Genomic DNA, 23,333 nt, shown 5'->3' with positions numbered 1-23,333 from the left:
GAATGTCACATGACACACACACCAACCAGCATTTAGCAGTGATTGAATAAAATCTGATGACTGCTTTCATCATTTGACTGTTGCTCATTTGATCTTTACAGACCCTTTTTACAAACATAAAGCATGAGTTAAATTATGGAAAGTAAAAGGTGTATTAATTCATCTGGGAGGAGGTTTTGCTTTAGTGCAAGCTGGTTCATTGTCAAGGTTTACAAGGACACTTAAGGGAACTGTGCCATCCTGGGCACACACCTAGACCTTTTCTACTGTCACAAGACTTTCTAGTCTATTTACACCAATCAGGCATAACATTATGACCTAATATTGTGTAGGTCTTCTTTGTGCCTCCAAAACAGTTGTGACCCAACAGAGAATGACAATGGGGGCCTTCGTGTCGTATGGTTGGGGAGAGGGGTCTCTGTGGATCAGGCTTGTTCCAGTGCATCCCACAGATACTTGATCACTTTAGGATCTAGTGAATTTGGAGGCCAGGTCAACACCTTGTGCTATTCTTCATGTTTTTTTAGTTGTTCCTAAACCGTTTTTGTGCGTGTGCTTGTGTCAGGCTGCATCCTGCTGGGGATGGCTGCTGCCATCAAGGAGTGTCATTGCTATGGGGTGGGGGTGCCTGGTCTGGTCTAGGTGGGTGGTACATGTCTAAGTAACATCCACACTAATGCCAGGTCCAAAAGTTTCCCAGCAGAAAGTTGAATTGTCACAAGATGGTCAGTGTTGTTCACTTCACCTGTCAGTGGTTTTAATGTTGTGGCTGATCGGTGTATATTGTCTGGTATCACATGTCACATATTTGCCTCAAAGTGCTTTGCAGTTTGTACAGCAAACCAGACTCTATCTCTGTTTAATACACAGCAGTGTCCTTAGCATTTGTAAATGCTGGTAATTATATTAGTAGCCAATTATAAATTATCAAAATGTAAAGCATGATGTCTATTCTAACAAGAGACAAACACAACAAAAAAATAAAATGAACCCCACAGACATTCAAGTCACAGCTTTGTGTTCACAGACCTGAGAAGCTGGAGCTCCAGTAATCTGATGATAAAAGTATGTCAGCCGGACTAAACTACGTAATATTTTAATTGAACCTTTTCATGCACATCATATCTATTAATTATGTGCTGATTCAGTAACAATAGGGCATAAATTCGGCTAAGTATAGGTGTGAAACAAAGAGTATTACACGGGAGATTTACAGCTTAATTACATTCAGGCGCGGTAGAATTGTAGGGAGTTGAGGCAGGGAGGCAGAAAACTAAATTAGAACAGTGGCTGGAAAATGGCATGTCGAGGAAAGAGCTTTACTAATTTGCATTTTGATAGTCTGCAAAAGTTACTGCCATCATTTCTGGTGGGCTACCGTGTGCCAATGTCAAATATTTATTTATTAAGTGAAGGTCATAATTGTAAACCATTAGAAACAGTCATTTAGTATACTGTACAGAACACATGTATAATTCTGAAACAGGGGATCAAGGGTGGGAGCATAGACTAATACTAGCTCTTTCCTATCATAATACGGAAGAAGAATAAAAGGAGATATGTGGTGGTGGTTTTGCCGTAGTGGGAAGCAACCACTGTCTGTTCAAATGCATAATTTCCAACCAGTCATCGTCTCCCATTGTTTTCTAAAAAAAGATCTCTTTCTACAGCTTGAGCAGACATACCGCTGTCTTGTCTAATATAATTTATCACGTTGAGCAGCACCTGTATTACACTATGTAAGTTGTTTTAATGCATTTTTAAAAGCATTGGGAGCCTAAGACTCCGCGGCGTCTGCACAAGCTGCATTAGAGCAGACAGCGGCGCTTCCTGATGGATGGAAATATACGACTATGATTGAACTTTTTATGTGTGTAAATGGAAAAAAAAGTTGTTGTGCTCAAAAGCCAAGACAAATATGTGTGTACAAGTAAACAGCTGCTTGTAAACCAGAATGGAATGCTTATATGCAAAATCCAATCAGATTAAGTTTCAGTGTTCGGTACTCTACAGCCAACATACTTTATTTTATAGGGTTTGCTTCATTTCAGAGTCCTCATGAAAGGGTCAGCGGAGTGCTGTTTGTTTCCACAGATTTACAAACTGCCTTTAAAAACAGAGCTGTCTTAGGAAAGTCCAGTCTGCTCTGATTGGTCAGCTCCAATGGCCTGAGCAGGCTGGAGATGATGAGAGATACAGGGAGGAAGAAGGTTTAGTACAAACCCCTGAGTGCAGCATGAGTCATCATTCATAATAGTTTTCCAGTAAATGACAAACTCTAAAATACTGTTACTTTCTGACTTTAGCATTTAGCTTAATATCTGTTTTGAGGATGAACACAGCATCTAAACTACGAAATATACACACAAAACAAAAAGATACACAAACTATCATACAGGCGGTCATTCTGGCTCCAATGACCGTATTTTAAACCCATGACACACAACAAATGTGCAAATAAAAATCACACACACTGAGGGGCAGGACGGCGACGTTAACGTGGTATATATTTGTACTGATGACATAACAGCGACAGGGTTACGGCATCTGATGCATCATCTGGCGTGACTGCACTGCTCACCGACATGACATCATTACGGTGATGAGAAGCCACGGCCAAAACGGTTTTATTCAGCAATCCAGCAAATATGGCTCTCTCGTTTCATTATCAGGGAGTAACTTGAATATGCAGAGCGTAAGAGATCTAATAAAGAATTAGCTTAAATAGACGTCGCTACTTATTCCCTAATAGCAAAGACTATGGGTGTGTATCCAATGGCAACCACTACAACAGTAGTAGATGGATAGGGTAAAGTAGGGTACGTAAGTCATACTAGTCCCTGTGATTATGACTTTATTATATATTAAAAAATAAAAACAAAACCATTGCTGTTCTTTACATGACTATTATTTAGTTTAAAAAAAAGCTGCCCTACAGTGACAACGGAGGGTGAAAAGTCTTCATCCGGGAGGTCAAAAGCTCCCACATCACCCGCAATGGTCATGATGTTTTTACCTGTGCATGTAACCACACACGCAATAATCACGCTCATGTTGCAAATAGATATATGGAGAGTCTTTTTCAATGAAAGAGATCATGTCCGTGGATAAGGTCCTGACCCCTATTTGCCCAGATCAACAACATCCTCCATGGTTAAAACAAATCATTTGTATTACCTGCAGTAACTATTAAGACAATATAACATTAAAACAAGCCTGGGTTGTATTGCTTTGAGTAAAAGGTGTGAGCCTCATTCTCCTAATCCCATCTGCTAATATTTGTAATATTTGTAATGGCTGCTCCACTATCTGTTTAAGAGGAGTGTTAGGCGCACGTCACTCTGCTGTGATGGCTGATATGTAAAGGTTAGTCTAGCTGACTCACTTCCAGACTGTTAGTTAGATGATGAAAGAAGACACTTCCTTCTGTCTCCCTACTAAATACAGAGGGTTCCATTTAACATATATCAACATTGTTTTAGTTTTTCAGTTTTCACCTGGGAAAGAGTGCATTTATTGCGTTTCTCCTTGCGGACCTGTTAGGCTGGTTTTGAATGACTTGATTCTGGAAGGTATTGCAGGCAGTGAGTTCAGTGCTGCAGACTAAGAACTAGGATTTCTCATCTATTTTCAATATGTAAGATCATCTATTCATCTTAGTTTCATTCTGACAACGCACCAGAGAATCATGCAGTGTACCAGATGCAAAACAACAAACAGCATGTCATTCTGACATCAGCTTCTTTGTACTGTGCACACAGACATATTGTGATTCACTGTATATATGACGTGCATGCAGAAACATCAATCACCGCCTCAGCTATCTATCTCAGCAAAGCTTTCTACGGTAACGTGGCTGACTACAGGTTTCCTACAGTTCATGTTCAGGTTAGTGTTGCCAAGACAGATACTATATATGACGGTGTGCGTGGAGCAAATGAGTGTTGGTTTGTGTTAGGAACAGAGATGGAAATGCTAACAACAGTTAAGACTACCTGTGCCAGGGTCATTCTCATGGCACTGACGGGCGACGGCTCAATGTCCACCAACTGCTGCACCGAGCTCAGAGTCTGGCACACATACGTACAGACAGGCAGGCACCCGCGTCCCCACACACCCAAGAGCAGCAGCGCAAGCACACGGACACACAAATACAAGGAGGGGTTAATGGAAAAAAAAGGATAGGGAAAAGTGTTAGCAAAGGTTGAACAGGAACAGGAAGACACAAGGAAGGAATATTACATTGTTACACGGAAAAATGTTATTAGATTAGAGAGGAAAAGAGAACTTGGCAGAACAGAGAGGAAAAAGAGAGTGATAGAAAGAAGCTGAGAAACAAGAGAGCACAATATGACTCAGACTCAGGAGAAAAGGATGCTAGTCTACAGAGGAATTAGAAACAGTGTCCAGTGAGAGAAATTTATTTTTTAGCCAGCAATACTTAACATTCCCCGGAGGAGACAGCATGATTCCCACTGCTCCATTATGATCACACAGACCCTGATCATCTGACAAAAATCTCAAATATGTTTAACATTCAGCAGCCAATTGAATTTAAAAAAGATTTTTAGATTAGCTTATGTATAAGAGCGTCTAGGACTTGAACGATAGAAAGTTCCCAGTGGACACAAAACATTTTGCGTTGACGATTAAAATTAGAACACAGAGCTGATTCATGTTTCTATCATGCTGTCACCAGGCACTAGTTAACTGGACAGATCCATCTTGAATTGTTAACATAAAGACATCTCCAAAGGCTAGAAACAAAAGACCAAAACAGCTCTCTAGAGAATAAGAATGATCAGAGCTTTGGCTCTTTGATTTTCAGCTTGGCAAGTCTCTCAGGCCCAGATGTATCATTGCAACGCTCTAAAATCATAAGAACAAAGCTAAAAGAATTCTGTTTCAATGATAGAGCTGATTGAGATAAGCTCGGGGCTATGGCTACAGATTTAAAATCCTGCATCGGAGGGCACAGAAAAAGTGGGAGGAGGGAAAAGCCCAAACGTGGAAACACAAGAGGCTGTTTATTTGTGTGCAGGAGCGTGTGTGCACGTGTCCGTGTTTGAGACGGCGAAGAGAGACACGGTGGCCGTCCTGCTGTGAACTGGTTCATATACAAACAATCCGACACATTTAAATACAATAGCACAAGGCTGCATGTGTGTAGGTATTCGTACAGTACAGTGGATGTTTGTGCAGCTATGCGAGTCTTACCGTGTCACATTCACTGGGCTGGAACTGGAAGTCGTGTGCTTTGTGAAACACAGGATTCTCTTGCATGAACAACTGCTGGTTGAACTCTTGTATTATCTGACAGAAAGACGACATGACATAATTAATTATGTGCATCTGCATGAGAGTTTGATGCTCTAAAAAACCTGACAATTTTGGGATTCTACTGAAACATCACTGAATCCATGCTGAGAACAGCTTCAGTTTTCTGTGAAGGACCTAATCTTGAACTTTTACTGCCACATCAAGCCTGTAGTGGGTGAGTACTCGGTTTCTGTAAATTGATTTGGGCTTTGACATTTTAAGCATCACTTTAATGGCATCCATTAGGTAAGAGAGCTTTGGGCGAGCACAGTCAAGTCCTTGAACAAAGAGTGCAAACTAAATCTAGTAGCTGCAGCTGAACCCGAAACCAGTTAGATACTGTAACACAGTTGAGCAGTTCCTGATGATGGTATATTAAGAATTCAGCTAATTCTGAGGAATGAAATGAGGAACAGAAATCAAAGTCTGTTGCTTTGGTTGCAGAATTGTTATTTTGACTTGAGAAAGACACACAAATACTGCAAACACAGATATACACTCGTCACATCGTTTCCTGTAAGCTGGGTTTCTACGCTTGCATTTTTTTATGTTTTTTTTCAGAAAAGTGTTTTTTTGAAACCTCATTCCCTACCATATAATGCAAGGAAAGAAAAACACAATGTAGTAATAACAAAGAGCACGAAATGTACAGTTATCTCGTATATTTCCCATAGTCACTGAAAAAAAAAGGTGTATGATTAGGTTTGGTGGTCAGAAATATGTTTTCTGAGACCAGAACTTTCCTCCAACTAAACAACAACAAACTTTAAAATGAGCCCAGACTGCCCCTAACCACATCCGACTCACCCTGGTGGATTTGTCCAAAAGGAACTGGAAGGTGTTGTGTGTAGCTTGGGAGGCCTCTAGCTCCGTGCGACACAGAGCGACCAGGTAGTCTTTCACGTGCTCATAGATTCTGCCATCCAAGGCCTGGAGGACAGACATAGAGATGGACCAGAGGTTACGGTGATGAAAGGGTTAAATCAATCAATGTAATTTCACAATCCTTAATCATGAAGTAGAGAGGAGAAGGGAATCAGGAGGAGACACCAAGAAAGACATGGCCAGAGGAGAGGAAGAGGGTTAAAGAGTAGGCGAATAAAGGCAGATAATGGAAAAGCTTTTGCCAAATACTACTTTTAATTTTTTTTATTTTTTCCGATGTGATGGGCCATTGAATTTTCACCATCACAACACTCTGCACGGGAGAGCCTTATTTCTCATTATAAGACTTTGAGCAATCATTTAACCTAAGCTTTTCAGGTCTGTGTCCTTCCTGTAACTGTTTGTTTTTGAGCTTGGAGGAACACGTCACCTTCAGTGATGCATAAAGTAATAAAGCTGCGCTAGTTTGTTTAACTTTGTTAACAGTCAGAGACAAAAAATAACATTTTTTTTTTAGATCTGCTCAGATAAGACATGAAACCTGTGACACACATTAGTCTTCCAAATCAGCTATTGAAAAACATCTCTTGAATGTCACATTTGTTGACAAGGCAGACAAATCTGCCCTCAGGTCAGAATATGTAAAAAAAAAAAAGATAATTATGTTTTCACTTACAGCATCTCATTAGATAAGTGAGTGTGGGCATGTACAGGCTGAAGCTGACTGACAGCTCCCACACTCTTGTATTTATTACACTTGTTAGGCCGGGACAACTTGCTCTGTGATACAGTGTGTGCTCTAAATCAGATAAAGAAACTGAAAAGGGCGTGGGAAGGAGTAATCTACGGGTATTACACTGAGAGCATAAGTGTCAGATCTGTGCAAATCACTACAATAAGGTGATTTATTTTATTTATTGAATGATAAACAGTACATATACTCACTTGCCAGTTCATTAGGTACACTAGCGGAAACGAATGTATTCGAATATAACTGCACAGCTCAAAACATCAGCTTCATGAAGGTTGGTTTTATTCAGCATTTGTTTACCATAACCGAGACAGCAGTTGATTCAAATGTGTTTTCGCTTTGGAGGTTGTGGTTTGCAGCGCCGTTAAACTAAAGTGAGTTGTACACATGTTTCCATTATTGTTTCTATTATTATTTTGACGACTCCATTTTAGTCAGTGGGCTAGGCTAAAAAAAAAAGAGAAACACATGTATGTTTAATTCAATTCAGTTCCAAACTGAAAATTAAGAATTTAGTGCAGGACTGTATATATTAGAGTGTATTCATTTTCATTAACTATCAAGTGAGTATGTACTATAAAATACATAAAATACATAAAAAGTTAACTTTCTTTAAACACATAAATTGTAGTGCAGTATACTGAACGTTTCCTTGTCCTGTTAAATCGGAAGAGAGATTTCGTGAATAACACTTAAGTGAGAAAGCTAGAAAGGAAAGGAGGATGTTGAGACACACGATAAGAGTCAAGAAATGAGGTGGCATAAAGTCAAAGGAAGGACAGAAACCGGGCAGATGTGTTCATCTGACACCTCTTATCATTAGAGCATGTGACACACCTATATAAAGGCGTTTTAATGAGGTATGAATCAAATGAACAGCCTTTCTATGGGGAGCTGGGGCAGTGCTGCCAAACTGTAGGAATGCATTGCCAAACAGACAAATCAGACAGAGAGAGAGAGAGAGAGAGAGGGGGAAAGACAGAGGGGGGAGACTGGGGAGGAAGAGAGCACATTTGAAAAGGTATAAAAGGTATTCCTGAGTGAGAGCAAAAAAGAGCAGAAAAGAGACAGATTGAAAAAATTAGTAGAGACGTGTGTGTGTGTGTGTGTGTCTGTGTGTGTGAGAAGAGTTCTTTGGATAGCGTTCTCACAGCTGCAGGGGAAGGTGAAGGGGTTCAGATTCCAATTCAACAAAACACAGAGAGACCGCAGAAAGAAACACACACAACTCTCAAATAATCAGACACGCATACACTCCTCTGGCCAAAGTGCTTCACCAAAGCTCACACTCAGTAACCTGCGTACCCCACGCCGGCCAGGGGATCTTTTTAGGCCGAGTCTACAGCCTCCCACTAACACCTACAGCTTTATAATTCTTACACAGACAAGCACATGCAGTACTTGCTAAACAATGGGTTATTGACAAGGACATTATGTCATTAAGGGTGGGCTGCTGGCTGACTTCTCTCGAAATGTTCCCTCATCATTCTAGTCATTTCCTCCTCCCCTTTTATTCTCTTCCTCCCCTCCTCTTTTCATCCATTTACGGTAGTGCTGAAATGAAGTGAGTCAGCTTCCAGAAAAAGCCCCGTCCCGGTATCATGGCCAGTAGGTGTGTGTGTGTGTGTTATTTTTGAGTTGAATGACTTCATCAGCGTGAACAATACGCACAACCAGACGGAGCAGCAGAGGTTTAAGTGAGTGTGCGAGTGTATGTCTAGCAGGGGACTTTGGCCATGGAGAGTAAGAACGGCATCGACTGTCAACAGCAGGGGGAGATGTGGAGCGGTCTGCTCCTCCTCTGTCCTTTCACTACAACTGTCGCACTGACAAGGACAGCAGCGCTCAAATATATGATACGAGTTATTACTGCAGCCCACTTCAGTTCTGAGTATAGCCGGTATTTATGAAGAGAAGTTTAGATCTAAACAAGGTAATCAATTTCCAGTCTCTGCATCCATCATCCCCAGAACACTGTTCTATTATCCTTCAGTCATCACTACCACGCGTAGTTCATCATCCTCTTCTGTCCGCTTAAACATTAATGACAGATGTCCTGACTTGATCCAGCTAAAGGGGAGGTGATGGATTTTCACTGCTGTGAAATTAGCTGTCCTTAAGATTTCTGAACAGTGAAATTTAGTGCCGTGTACCCCAGCTTCGACTACATCCAAAATGTCCTCCTATTGCCATGTCCAAAGAATAATGTCCACAGCAATGCAATGCAGTGACAGCACCATTGATTCTAAAATCACTGTAGAAAACCGAGACAGTGTAAGAAAATTGTGACGAATGAAGAAGCTCAAAAAGAACATACGCTTTCTGCAGCACGACAATTTGCTGAAAACAGAATGCAGACTTTCTGCAGATTTTGGAGCCTGTGTTTGGGAGTGCTGTTATCACATTTTCAGGTGAAGACCTGTGAATACCACAAATAAAACTGCAGAAGAGGGGGAGAGCAGGGGAGAGCAGCTTGCTTCCCTCTAGCAATGTCCCTCGTTCCCCTTGTGTGTTCGCATGCACACATTTGTGTATGTGCATATTTCCCCGCAGTCCTGTCCTTCTGTCACAAGGAGCCACGGATCTATTATTCAGAATGGCCTCATAGTATAGATGCTCATGCACGCCTAGGGCAGAGTATGTGAGAGTGAGGGATAAACAAGAAGACAAAATAGGGAAAATAGAGAGGGACAAATTGCACAAAGGGGAAAAATAAAAAAAAAAAGACACGAAAAACAAATGTGTATGTCTTTTTGTGTGTGTGTGTTAAAGTCAGAGTCAAATCTGCTGGGATAAAGAAAAGAAACCACACATCTGTCACAACTGTGTGCACGTGTACATATGAGCCTGTGGGTGAGACTGGCTGTTTGTACAGAATTTAAAATGATGATCTTATTCACAACAAAGTAGCTGATATGTGTCTGTCTGAATACAGGCATGTCATTTTGTGTACTTAAGAGTCTTCACATGAACATAATTATAGATTACCACCAGATTAACTCACAATTCACAAGTATCACAAATTAACAGGTCAACTGGACTAAATGTCTTAAAATTAGAATCAGTATTGGAGTGTGCATAAGCATCCCTCGTATTCTTTTCGCAAAAGTCTTAGGTCTCCAGGTTTTGTGCATTTTATTCGCCCTGTGGAAATTAGAATTCCCTGCCTACCAGCCATTTGGTAAAAGCAGACAGGATCAGGCTGCCTCATTTTGGGGATGTTTCTTTCAAATCATAAATCCATATCCAAACTCAAAACTGTGAAATCATCACTTTTTCATGTACGATATTTCCCTTCCAAGTCTTTCATTGATAATGAATGGGAGTCTCACTTTGGACAGACATTTTTTTTATTTCAAAGCTCCCCAATTTAACTTTCAGAAACAGAAGATGTGTCCCAATTCCTAAAAAAGAAAACCCTCTGGCTGTTATCCGAGTGAGATTCTGAAGTCAGTAAAAAAAGATGGCAAACTTTAATCACCTGCTTCTATTTTATAAAGCAAAACGCTGCTGGAAAATTTGTGGATTCTCTCTCGCGCCAACTTCTTCTGTGTTTCTAAATCTTTCGGTAAATACCTGTATGCAGTGCAGTAGATCTGTGTGGTAGTAGCGGTCATGGTGAGCATTGGCAGCAGCTAGCGTTAGCAGGTAGTCGTTCCTGGCCTGCGTCGCCTTGGAGTTACAGTCGCTTCTCTTAGCTTTCAACTGCAACAAAAGAGACACAGACAATATAGCAATGCTTGAGTTACAGATCAGAGCTTTGGGCTTAAGGTTGAGCAGGTGAATCTCTGTTTTGTTTGTGACAAACACAGTGAAACAACATGTTCTATCATTTAAAACAGTGACTTAAGAATGAAAGGTAGTGTTGTGTTTGTGGCTTTGAGAGTGAGACCCACTTACCTTCACGCTGGCTTTCTGTAAACTAATTCTTGACTGAAAAAGAGCCAGTTTGGACCTGAAAAGGAGCAATCAAGGGAGGAAAGCTTAATGAATAATGCATTAATATTTAATTTTAATTTTAATGTGAAGTCGTCTAAGCTTGGGTTATTTATTCATCGCTTTTTTTCCCCACACCTCTCTTGATACTCGAGTGATTGACATTTTACAGATTTAATCAAACATAAATTAACAAAGAAGAGAAAAAAGATCCAAGCATTTTCTACATCGTTATAGCTCTGATCTCTAAGCACTGACTCAGACCAGTCACCATAAATTGACCCTGGCCTGAGCAGACAGAGGCTTGACAGCAATAAAACTCCTGCCTGATCCAGCCATTATGATTTATATCAGCGCTGACGTCTGAAAGACCTGCTTGATAAAATGATAGCATGAGCACGTGTGCATGCATGCATGCATGTGTGTGTGTGCGTGTGTGTTTAGTCTACTTACTTTTATTCTACTCTGGTTGTGCTCATGAAAACAAGCCTTGTTAGTGTCTCTTAACTGTCGCACATACAGATGCAAAATGTGTATGTGTGATAATGTCTGTCACTTGTTTTTATGTGTGAGCACATGTGACGTGTTCCTACTCTTGTTGCCCTGCTTTACACGGCAAACGCTGTTAAAAATATGAAGTGCGTGTTGCGTCTTTGTGCATTCACACCAATTTATTCTTGTGTATGCCTTGTGCCTGACAATGACTAATGTCTCGCCATTTTTCCCTCCTGAAAAACACACACACACGCACACACATATACAGAAGCACATGTACACTTCCACAGTGGCACAGAGGCAATGCAGTCATTTCTGTGACTGTGACTTTCGACTGAGTGAGAGAGAACAGAAAAGAGTTGACTGGCCGATCGATGTCGGCACTAACCAGAGCCGAGAATTCAATGGAGTGAAAATGTCACCATAGCTACTGCTACCTAGGGAGGCAGGGGAAACAACACTCATCAGTACTGGATCAAACTCTGAAACTAATTGTGAGACTACAAAGATTTGTTGTTGAATTCTTATAGCAGAAGCTCCACAACTCAGTTAGCTGTCTGTTGAGAAAAAGTAAAAGACCTATGTCACAAGAAGAAATGTGTATTTCAGTTGATCAAAACATTATATATCTGCTTGAAATAAGATCTGGTTAGCTGGTTAACAAAACTGCAACCACAAAGGTTAAAGCTGTAGTCTTAACCTGCTAAACAACTTCACACGGTTTTGATTAATAAACAAACTGCTTAGAAAGACACTGCTAAATCTGGTGTCTGGGTTAGGGTTAGGATAACAGTCCTATACTGTGGCACTGGTAGCGATCCATTTTACATCAACCAGCAATGACTTTTGACTTTTGCCTGAAGCTGAAGAAGGCTGGGCGGCTGTGGCTCAGTAGGTAGAGCGGGTTGTCCACGTACCAGATGGTTAGCGGTTCGATCCTTGAGCAAGACACTGAACCCCCAGTTGCTCCCAGTGCGTGGCACTGGCGTGTGAATGTGTGAGTGCTTGTGTGAGCGAATGGGTAGATGCGTCCATGACTGTAAAGCACTTTGAGTACCAATAGGTAGAAAAGCGCTATATAAAAGCAAGGCCATTTACCATCATAGCGACAGAGGGGAAGTATGACACAAAAACTAGGAGTATGGTGGAGCCCGCGACATAAAAAGGAAGGTTATGGATGTAACTTGGGTTCTGTGAATTCACCATCTTTGGGGGACAGTAAGAAGGAAAAAGAATCCACAAAGCTATAGGCAGTGAGGACAAACACGGATTACCACTGGTGTGGCTTTTTCTCAATGGAGAGTGCTGAAAGAAGAGATGGGAAAGATTCTACGCATACGTCATACGCCAGCCTCAGCAGTAGTTGTATAATTATTCTCACCGCCGGCAATGGGAGACAAATGTTCCACAGTTTAGCTTTGACCAAACTAAGAAACTCTGCTTTTGCACTTGTGGTGTTTTGGTCTCTTCATCTGTATATTCTTGGTTGAACTTGCTCATTAACATCACTTTAACACCACTGTACATGTGTAACTGATTGCTTCTTTTAGCCTTAATGAGGATTCTTCTCCATTTTTACTCCATGTCTCTCTTATACACACACACATATACTTTCTGTGAGAAGAACCACCAATGGATACCATGTGTTTAGTCATTGCCTTTTTATATTTAGATATTTACATATACCACTTCCAGCACACTCAACTTACTTGGCCTCTATGTCAGCCTTCTCTCGCACAGCGTGGGCAACCTGCTCACAGTCGTAGTATTTTTTCTTGGCTTTGGCCAACTCCTTCACTGACTCCTGCAACTCTGCTTGAATGCCACTCAACGTATCTATGGTCTATGAAAGGGAAAGGGAAAAGAAAGGGCAACGTGAGTCACATCAATTCAGCGCTAATACATGGACACGTGCTGCACAGAGAGGTAGAGAACAAAAAGTGCTTTAGGAAAATATGACTTGACTTTCACTGTTTGCACATCCACTTACCTTTTTGAGTTGCTGTTCCTTATAGAGTCTAACAGTCTTAGCCGGCTCCGACACTTGGCTCTTATAGTTGTCACATACATTGAGCCTGGACTGGCTCACCTGCACTGTACCCTCTAAGTAGGACCTCCACACTGCGTACACATTCCTAGTTAGAGAGAAAGGCAACACAAAATGCTGTATAACAATCCCAAGAGCAACTGGTAAGAATTGGAAAACCATAAATTTCACCTGTAGAGTGGCTGGATTTTGTTATTGCCTTCACAACTGATGATTGGTGCTAGAAACTGTATGTGCATAAACGTGGGGGATTTGTGTGGAGTTGCAATTGTTGCTAGAGCCAATAATCACAAAATTGCTTCCAGTAAAACTGTGAACTGCCTTTATTTCTGGTTGTGACAAATACGACTTGAAGTTTTACATTTCAGTGCCTTTATTACAGCAGATAATGACTCATCTCTCTGCTGTATTCTGCTGCATAGACTTGGCTTTCATCTGATCGGTGCGGCTGACTGTGCAAGCATAAATGATGCAAGAACTCAAAAGTGGTAAGCAAAAGTAGTTTTAGATCATAACTTTGCAGAAAATGGGGATGCATTTGGCCCACAAACTTGGTATATACACAAACCTACCTATAGTCTGTTCTCTGGTCATCAGGGTTGATTCCAGGCCAGTCTCTCTTCAGGTACTGACTTGCTAACTTCTGCAGGGCCTGAAAGCACAAGAATCAGAAAGTGGGGTTATTTAAAGGCCGACAATCTCTTGTGGCAGGGTATCCCAAAACTGACCCTGAGTCAACTTGTTTGTACTCAGAGAGAAATGATGTCCACAATTTTACATGAAAGAAATACATTTGTTAAGGTGGAGATGAGAGGAGGTTTAATATCACATACAGTGGATATTTCACAATTCAATTTTGGGTGGTAAGAGGAAAGATTTCAGTGATGACAACAAGACTTAACTTGTACAGTTTCCCATGTTACTCATCTGAGTGGGAACGGCTCTACTCTGCATTTCAATCAAGCTTAATTTCCTCACAAGTTCTATTCTGATTTATATTTCTGTACACAGCAAAAGATCTCACATTTTGCACTCAGTAAACAACACAGTGGAATAGTTCTGTGTCAGCAACAGTGAATCCCCAGTCAGCTCCTGCGTGTACAAGCAGAAACCCAAAGGCTGCAAGAAAGGGTAACCCACATCTTCCAGACTGGGTCACTGTGTCAGCGGCGACAATTCACAGAAACCCTGCCCTTGTGTCCCTATATCTGTAAAGGAGCAGGAGAGCAAATCCTCATTAATAAAACAGTTGTTAACGAATCAGAACAACAACTACAACTACCAGTTTAGGACAAATGAAGATTAGGGACAAAGTGATGCACCATTCCCCAAGGCCGCATTCTTTCCTTTGTCTATTACGTGATGCTGCCAAATCTGCATTTAAATCTGGTCTCAGTTCTGTTTACAAATCTCCTCCACTTTCCCCTAATCATCAACTCTCCACACTCTCCATTGTTCACTCTGTCTCTCACATTACAATTCTCAAAGGCCTATTTCCAAACGTAATAATATTGCTCCCCTCATCCCCCTAACCCAAGCCTCATTGATTTCCTCATATCCTCACCCTCTATCTCAGCTCTCCGTCTCTCTAATATCAAGCTATTGAGCTGTCTTTGTCTTCAAATTTCCATGCCTGCCTCTCTCATTATACATATTTCACTAAAACAGCCGTCTATCTCTATCTCTTCTTTTCTTTTTCACTTTTCACAGATGATAACTGAGGGCTTCAAAAACATTCACCAGTGCCTAATCTAGTTCCCTGGACTTAAAATTAGTTTCCCTCCAATTTACAAACAAACATGTGTACTGAGGGAGACTGCGGTCTAGTGACTCATGGCATCCACCTCCAGGAGATTGGGAGAACCAGTATTTTTCAAAGAAAGAAAAACTCCCCATTACCTCTCTAATGTTCCTATTAAAGTGAATTATGAGCCAACTGAGCACATATTTCTCAGTAGATTAAATTAAGTGAATAGTTGCTCTGATACTAAGAAATATAGGGGGGAAGTCCTGGTTCACAAAAACTGCATATGCATTGTTTTTGCTAAAAAAATAGCACATATGCATATGCATTGTTTAGCAACATTAATTCTCTTTTTGTGTGATATTGTTAGTTATGACTACACTACTATTACTAAGTACTAAATACACAAATAGAGCCAAAATGTAAGGAAATAAACAACAATACAGTCTGTTCACTTTTAATCTTTCATGGGCATTTTTACTTCCCATTAATCACTGAAAATACTGTAAGTCAAGGGTCTTCAATGTTTTCCAGGCCAAGGACCCCCAAACTGATGGAGAGATGGAGCGGGGATCCCCTTCTTATGTATATGTGTATTTAAAGGCATTTAAATTCATGGAAAAAAAAAACTGCGACCCCCGTTGAAGACCTCTGCTGTAAGTAATTAAAAGTTTTAAACATTTCTTTCAATTTCTGTGGTCAGAACTTAATGAGATATGCCAAAACCCACGATCAACACTTGTCTCTAAAGAAAATCTTTATTAAAATTCACAGAATGTTGAGAAATAGTTTACGAGAAACAGTGGTGATGCTAATTATGTTACCTCAGGAAATGGTTAGGCAATACCTGTTACACAAGCAACAGTAACATCCGTTAAGTGCCAGAGAAAAAAATTTGCACAAACACACACTCAAAAATAAAACTCATGGTACAGAAACTGCATTGTCCACGGCACGAATAAAACAAATTTGCTTTGAGAGTGGTCACCCTCTCTCTCTCTCCTTCACTCTCGAGGGAAGGGTGGAGTGGGTGTGGATGGTACTGATGAAAGTCTCAGACTGTGAGGAAGTTTGTTTGAAAAACAGAGGAAAAGCGAGAGAGAAAGGGTGAGGGAGAGCTGGAGAGCTGGAGAGACACGACATTAAATTTTCAATATGAATCCCAGGGATTTAATTGCCTTCCTGCTGCGTAAACATGACTCCATTGTGAGTGTGTTGTGAATGTTTCCCACACACACGCACAACACGGGGAGGGTGTTTACTGACAGCTAAGACAGCCACTCACTGTGAGCTGGCAGGGAGACAGGAGGACGTCTTTGATGGATTAACCTCCATAAATTTAACTCCTGAAAGAGTTCGCATTTACTGATAATGAAAAAAAAAAAACATAAAACCTTCAGCTACAGAAGAAATAATAATAGCTATACTTCCGTAAAAGTGATGGATGCAACAGCATAAATGTAATATAGTAACACCAGGTGTCAGGTTTGGATTTGGTCCAGCTGGGCATTTAAGATCAACATGTGAGGTCCTCCAGACTATATCGAAGAAATCTCTCAAACGTCTAAACCAACTTTCCAGCAATTGAACACTCACACCTACTTCTCACTGTAAGAAGGGAGGGTTTGAACTTCTCTTCTTTCAGTCTCATTCCAACTATACATCTCGGTATGGCAAGTTCAGAACCACTTTACATGTCTGATATGTTGTCTCAAATAGTTCTGATCATTCCTCTTCTACATACTGGCTGTCAAGACATCCCTTCATCCACTATGTGAAAAAATAATGAACAGATGATGTATGTGTGAGGATGTCACACCAATGTTTTAAACATATATCATGTAGGGCTGCAACAAACTTTTACCTAAAAAAGGTATTTATCACAAAAGTTTGGATTTATCCAGTGTGGCCATGATTGGCTAAGGTTGTTTACCATTAATTAACGTAGATAGCGTTGAGTTTCATTTAACTTCAATGGCGTGTGCTGATTGTAACTGCAAATGCAGCTGTATTATTTATCTGCTTGCTTACACTCACTTAGAGCACAGCGTTAATAGCAATCTACATCATTTACTTTTATAGGTCCTGTGCACATAAACAAACTTCCTATGAAATGCAAATGCAGCATTTCCATATTAGCCAATAGCGTCTGCTGTTCCGAGTCTTTCTTTGAGTTCTTGTTTGAAACACGACAAACAGACCATTAAGCAGCAGTGATTTCCTGGCACTGACGGGAATCCAAGAATCTGACAAAAAAATCACCGTAATAGTCCAAACACTGACGCTGCCGTCTCACTGTTTTGAGGTCAGAAAGTCGTCTGATGTTCTCTGTTGAGGAGCTTGCTGAGGTACTGCTGCAGTAGGCTATTTTTTTTTTTATTTTTTATTTTTTTTACAAAGCATGCATCTCATTAGGTTTCTGTTTAAAGAATTCCCACACTATTGATGATCTGTGACAAGCTTATTCAGCATGTGTTGCAGCGGGAGCCGCCATAATTGGGAACAAATGTTGACATTATGAGGCATCGCCATATTCCACACGAATCAACGTATTGGAAATGCTACGTTGGTGTAGTACTAATAAAGTAAAGCCTCGTTTTAATAAGCACTGTCAAATTTCAGATCACACAGATCTACAGTATGCATGCATCTAAAAGAAATTCATTCCTAAAACCAATAGTGTTTCCCGGACTTCCTAATACTCAGTACGCAGCAAACTTGAAAACTATTTCAGTAGTACATTTTAGCTCATGCACTTTCTCAGGTAAGGATCTGTTCACAGCCAACATGAACAAATCACTGAAAAATATGTATCACTCCTTCATTCATTCATGGAAGTCACAAGTCAAAAAGAAAAAGTAATGCTGTCTCCGCATTACTTCTGCATCAGTAAAGACGCTGACCACCACATTTTCCTTCGTCCAAAGCTTTTCATTATGGCAGCACAGAACTTAAAGCCTCTTAGATGAGTCTGTGGTGACAGACCAGTTATCTGAGTGATGACAGATGAACTTGGCAATGACTGAATGGGTGAGAAGCACATTGAGTGACTAGTCTGCGACAGCTCCACTGAGGTGCTGTTGGCCAACTGCTGTTGGTGCTCTTTCTCTCACACACACACACACAATTTCCTCCCTTCTTTTATTTTTTTGGGATTTTCTTCTCAACATATTTCTCTCCTTCTTGCTCTATCCTTTCTCCCTCTCTCCCTCTCTCTTTCTCCGGTTCCCATCTTCATCATTTTCTCTGGGACATCTCATCCCTCCATCCTCCTCTCTCACTCTCTCCAGTCATCACCTCACAACCACCTGAACAGCATGTTGCTATGGCAACGCCTTCCCGTGGTAGTGTGTGGTCTGGCTAAGGTGGAACTGCTCCTTTCGTTGCGTGCGTGCGCGCGCGCACACACACACACGCGCGCGCACACACACACACGCGCAGTAAAACACAGAAACACTCACATGCATCCTGTTTTTGTGATCGGAGTGGCAAACAGGGTGCCCAGACAGCAGGATATCCTGAGGAGACCAGTGTGTGTGAGTGTGAGTGTGTGTATGTAAGAGAGAGAGAGAGAGAGGGAGAGGGAGAGGGAGAGGGAGAGGGAGAGAGAGAGAGAGAGAGAGAGAGGAGAGAGAGAGATTGACAAGCAAAGAAACAGTAAGAGGAGGAGGAACGGCTGAATATTATGAATTTTAAGCATGTTAGTTGAAGTCAGTTAGTAAACTAAACTAAACATCCCGTATTTATCGCCATCACTGTAAACATGTGACTTCATTTGTGTATTCATAGTATACACAAGTAACACACATTTGTGTATTCCTTCAGTTTCAAAATTACACATAAGTCCATGGGAGACACTATAATTTCAGGTCAAAATATGGTGACACAATTGTTACTCAATGGCCAGACAGACAGCTGTATTATTATTTTTTTTACGTTTACACACACCAAATTTGTCAGGACATCTCTTAACAGGCCACACAACAGTAGCTGATGATTACATTACAACAACCTTAACTGTGAGTCACTGAATTAAGTGCAATGAGGAAGTGAAGAAATGCAGAGAACAAGAATGAGACTCCGGGACGTTGTTGTTAATCGATCAGTCACTCCCAGTCAGTTTCTATACCTCTTTCGTCCCTTCACACATTCAGTGCCGTTCTCCTAGCTGCCAAACAACTCTGCAGACAGTCACCTTGGTAGTTCTGCCTTGTGTTGACTCTCGCTCCTCCACTCGCTTATTATATCCTGTCTGTGGCTCAGTCACTGTCTATCCCCTGTCTCTCTGATTTCCTCCTGCCTTTGTGTGTCTGCCTTTTCAACCAACCTCACTTTCTCAACTTCCCCCTGAATCAATATACTTGATTTTCTCACTCGCATCTTCCCATTTGCACTCCTCTGCCCCTGAAGCTCTCTGCCTCCTTGTCTGCAGACTAAGCTAAGGTAAAATCGAGGCTGAGTGAGAGAAGGGTGAATGGAAGAGGAGAAGACACAGGGTGAGACAGAAGACAGAACTGAGCTGTTTTTGTTTAAAAAAAAAAAAGATTGCAGCAGACGGCACTGACATGTTGTGTTAAAGACAGTGTGTGCGACGTGTATGTGAGTGTTTTTCACAGAGAGCGAGAACGGGGATATAAATGAGATGCTGTCGCCGCCCTTGTTCTTGGACCTTTCTGCATCTATTCAACGTAGATCAGATATATTATTAGCCACAGTGGCATAGAGGATCTGAAGAAATGATGACAGGCCGAACATAGAGACGAGAGAGGATGAGTAAGAAACAAGAAAAGATGGAGAAGAGAAAATGCAGTTTCAGATTTGACACATAAACTTTAACAAATTATTTTGAGAACATGCATACCGTGTAATCACTCATAATGTCAAGGCTGATTTACATGTAAGAGTGCACTGCGGGTGCACAGACGGTCCCACAGATGCAGTAGCCACAGCAGGCAGGCCTTTTTGGGCAGTGCGGACCAGAAGCGTGACCCCAGCCTAAAACTATTCCAGTAATGTTGATCGTGGGAGGGGAATATGGGACAAATAGCTAACGCTCACATGCGAACGCTCACACACAGAAAACATGGAGCTTTTGATTGACGTCTGGTAATTGCGGCTGACTCCTTCACAGAGGGGATGTCTGGTTTGACATAGAGAAAGGGCAAAGGTTAAACGACAGCGTCTTCACTTTCTTTCTCGCTGTGGCGTCCTCCTACATCACCCCCCTGTCCTATTTCTCTAGCGCTCTCTATTTTGCTAAATACTCATGTGAAATCCTTCCTTCCTCCTTCCCCTTGTTTCTCTCTTGGAACAGCTTATTGCCTCAATATTCTTCAGACACAGGAGCCAAGGGCAGACGTGCCGTATTAAAATCTATTACGACGGGAAAATAGGGGTCAAAGAAGTCGTTTGCTTATCAGATATCAAAACAAAATCGTTTTCCCATTTATCATGCATTCATAATAATAAAAAAAAAAAACTATGTACCCAGACATTCCCATACAAACACACACCTACGATTATGAGGAAATCCATTGTCCTAGCGAGTAAGGGGGGTTGTTGCTAGGCAACCTCTATTTCTAAGGTGAAGAAGACAGTGCTGCGGGAGAATGGTGAGAGATGGAGAGAGCACAAGACAGAGTGAGGGAGTAGGGGGAGATAATGAGTGTCTGAAACCAGGGGGGCTGACCACAGGAAGCTCTCACTTAATCATTCAAACCACATGCAAATGAGGACACACATGTTCGAACACACGAACAAGCTCTTTTCTTTTTTCCTCTTCTCTCTCTCTCTCTCTCTCCCTCCCCATCCTCTGTACTCAGCCTCTCATGTGCATATGCATGATGACGGGAAAAAAAACAAAAACGAGGGTTATTTGTGTGGACAGCTGCACGGAATACATATCTGTATGTTAATGTGTATTTAAGAGGTGGATGGGTTATGTATTAGAATGTTTTTCATTAAGCTACGGGAGGATTTTGCAGCTGAGAGCATTTCTCACAGTGTCTGCATGGATGTGTGTGCGAATGTGACGGGAGCTTAAGCCGAGCGCCATCGAATACAATGGAAATCAGGCGGTCTTTTAAACTGTTGGCGGCAAGCACTGCTTGGTTTCTACTTAGACCCCACTCAGCTAATACTTAGGAACGCAAATATGCTGATGCAGCCTTCAAATTGGTGATGCTTTTTGGTTTTGTGTGTCCTAACAAATCAACTGCACACTACAAAGTGGCTGTCTTCTGAATAAAAATAAATGCGTGATAAGGAAGCCGTTGTGCCATGTTTAAGACAACAGTAGCACAGTGAGGAAAAATGCAACTCTCTCCTTCATCTGAACTGAATGAGTTGTCGGTATAAACGTTGGATGTGAACCAGGAGCTGATAGAAATGGGGCTGTAACTAACAATTAACACAAATGGTAACTGGTAACACAAATACCAGTCCCTCTGTTGGTTAGTGAGTGGGGGTTCTGAGATTGAAAGCATATATGTTAATGATGTATAATGGGACAACTGAAAAAATGTACATAGGACTGCTTGCTTGACATAATTGCTAGTGGAAGAATAAGAAGCGGTGGGCTTATACAATTAAAACAGCTACATAATCTATTCAAGAGCAGATACAGGGCTTATTTACATGCAAAGCCTTGTTGCTGTCTTAGAAGAGTCACGATCACTATGCAGCATTTCATAAATATGAGAACTACTCCAAAGGACAGAGAGAGAGAAAGAAGCATCTGTGGATAACTAAATAGATATAGGGAAGTGAAACCAAATGTGGCCTGTGGCACATGTGTGAGTTTTATTCATCCGAAGAATGAATCACGACGAAATGAGAAGGGCTGATTTTGACCTGAGACGGCTGCAAATACAACATGCATTTCCTTTCACAGCTCATTTAAATCATGTTTTCACAAGGTAACATGATCAAGTGTATGCTCCCATTTTCATTTTCACAGATTTGAGAGATGTTGTGAACAGTGGCGTAGAGCTGTATATGCACTTACAAAAGTTCTTTCAATCTGTTACATATGGTATACGTTTAAAATACAAGTTTAAGATGATGATGTTTTACAGTCAAAAAAAAAGAGTCTATTATCTATAAGATTGAAGGCTTCATTACAACTATATTAACATTTCACCAGGACACAGCAGTCCCCCATTCACACTGGAGTCTCTGGCCATTAATGGGTCATTAGAGCTCCAGTGAATGGGAAAAGAAAGCAGTACCAAAACTAATTGCGCACCTGAATGTTACAGACCTAGTCCTGTGAGTTTCCTAATAAAACTCAAACTCCTCACAAGTTATTCAGAGCTGAAGCAGCTTTTGAAGGTGAGGGGTGGGATATACACTATATTACCAAAAGTATTCGCTCACCTGCCTTTACTCATTCCATGAACTGAAGTGCCATCCCATTCCTAACTCATAGAATTCAATATGATGTCGGTCCACCTTTTGCAGCTATTACAGCTTCAACTCTTCTGGGAAGACTGTCCACAAGGTTGAGGAGAGTGTTTATAGGAATTTTTGACCATTCTTCCAAAAGCGCATTGGTGAGGTCACACACTGATGTTGGTCGAGAAGGCCTGGCTCTCAGTCTCCGCTCTAATTCATCCCAAAGGTGTTCTATCGGGTTCAGGTCAGGACTCTGTGCAGGCCAGTCAAGTTCATCCACACCAGACTCTGTCATCCACGTCTTTATGGACCTTGCTTTGTGCACTGGTGCACAGTCATGTTGGAAGAGGAAGGGGCCCGCTCCAAACTGTTCCCACAAGGTTGGGAGCATGGAATTGTCCAAAATGTTTTGGTATCCTGAAGCATTCAATGTTCCTTTCACTGGAACTAAGGGGCCAAGCCCAGCTCCTGAAAAACAACCCCATACCATAATTCCTCCTCCACCAAATTTCACAGTTGGCACAATGCAATCTGAAATGTACCGTTCTCCTGGCAACCTCCAAACCCAGACTCGTCCATCAGATTGCCAGATGGTAAAGCGTGATTCATCACTCCAGAGAACGCGTCTCCACTGCTCTAGAGGCCAGTGGCGGCGTGCTTTACACCATTGCATCCGACGCCTTGCATTGCACTTGGTGATGTGTGGCTTGGCTGCAGCTGCTCGGCCATGGAAACCCATTCCATGAAGCTCTCTGCGTACT

The 23,333-nt window shown here is 41.4% G+C and overlaps 1 protein-coding gene across 1 annotated transcript in view; it reads right to left on the bottom strand.

Annotated features, from left to right (window-relative positions):
• The window catches only part of fchsd2 (FCH and double SH3 domains 2), a 57,414-nt gene that overhangs the window by 18,538 nt on the left and 15,543 nt on the right, over positions 1–23,333 (bottom strand). The window contains exons 4-10 of the mRNA XM_084558091.1: positions 14,006–14,085; positions 13,377–13,521; positions 13,096–13,229; positions 10,856–10,910; positions 10,532–10,660; positions 6,127–6,249; positions 5,218–5,313 (exon numbers count right to left, since the gene is read on the bottom strand). Of these exons, the coding sequence (XP_084414217.1) occupies positions 5,218–5,313; positions 6,127–6,249; positions 10,532–10,660; positions 10,856–10,910; positions 13,096–13,229; positions 13,377–13,521; positions 14,006–14,085 (762 nt within the window). The remainder of the gene's footprint in view (positions 1–5,217; positions 5,314–6,126; positions 6,250–10,531; positions 10,661–10,855; positions 10,911–13,095; positions 13,230–13,376; positions 13,522–14,005; positions 14,086–23,333) is intronic.

This window comes from Chelon labrosus (assembly GCF_963514085.1).
Source record: "Chelon labrosus genome assembly, chromosome: 13".
NCBI classification, from domain to species: domain Eukaryota; kingdom Metazoa; phylum Chordata; class Actinopteri; order Mugiliformes; family Mugilidae; genus Chelon; species Chelon labrosus.
Note: the sequence above shows the minus strand (reverse complement) of the source record. Positions and strands in the feature narration are given on the sequence as shown.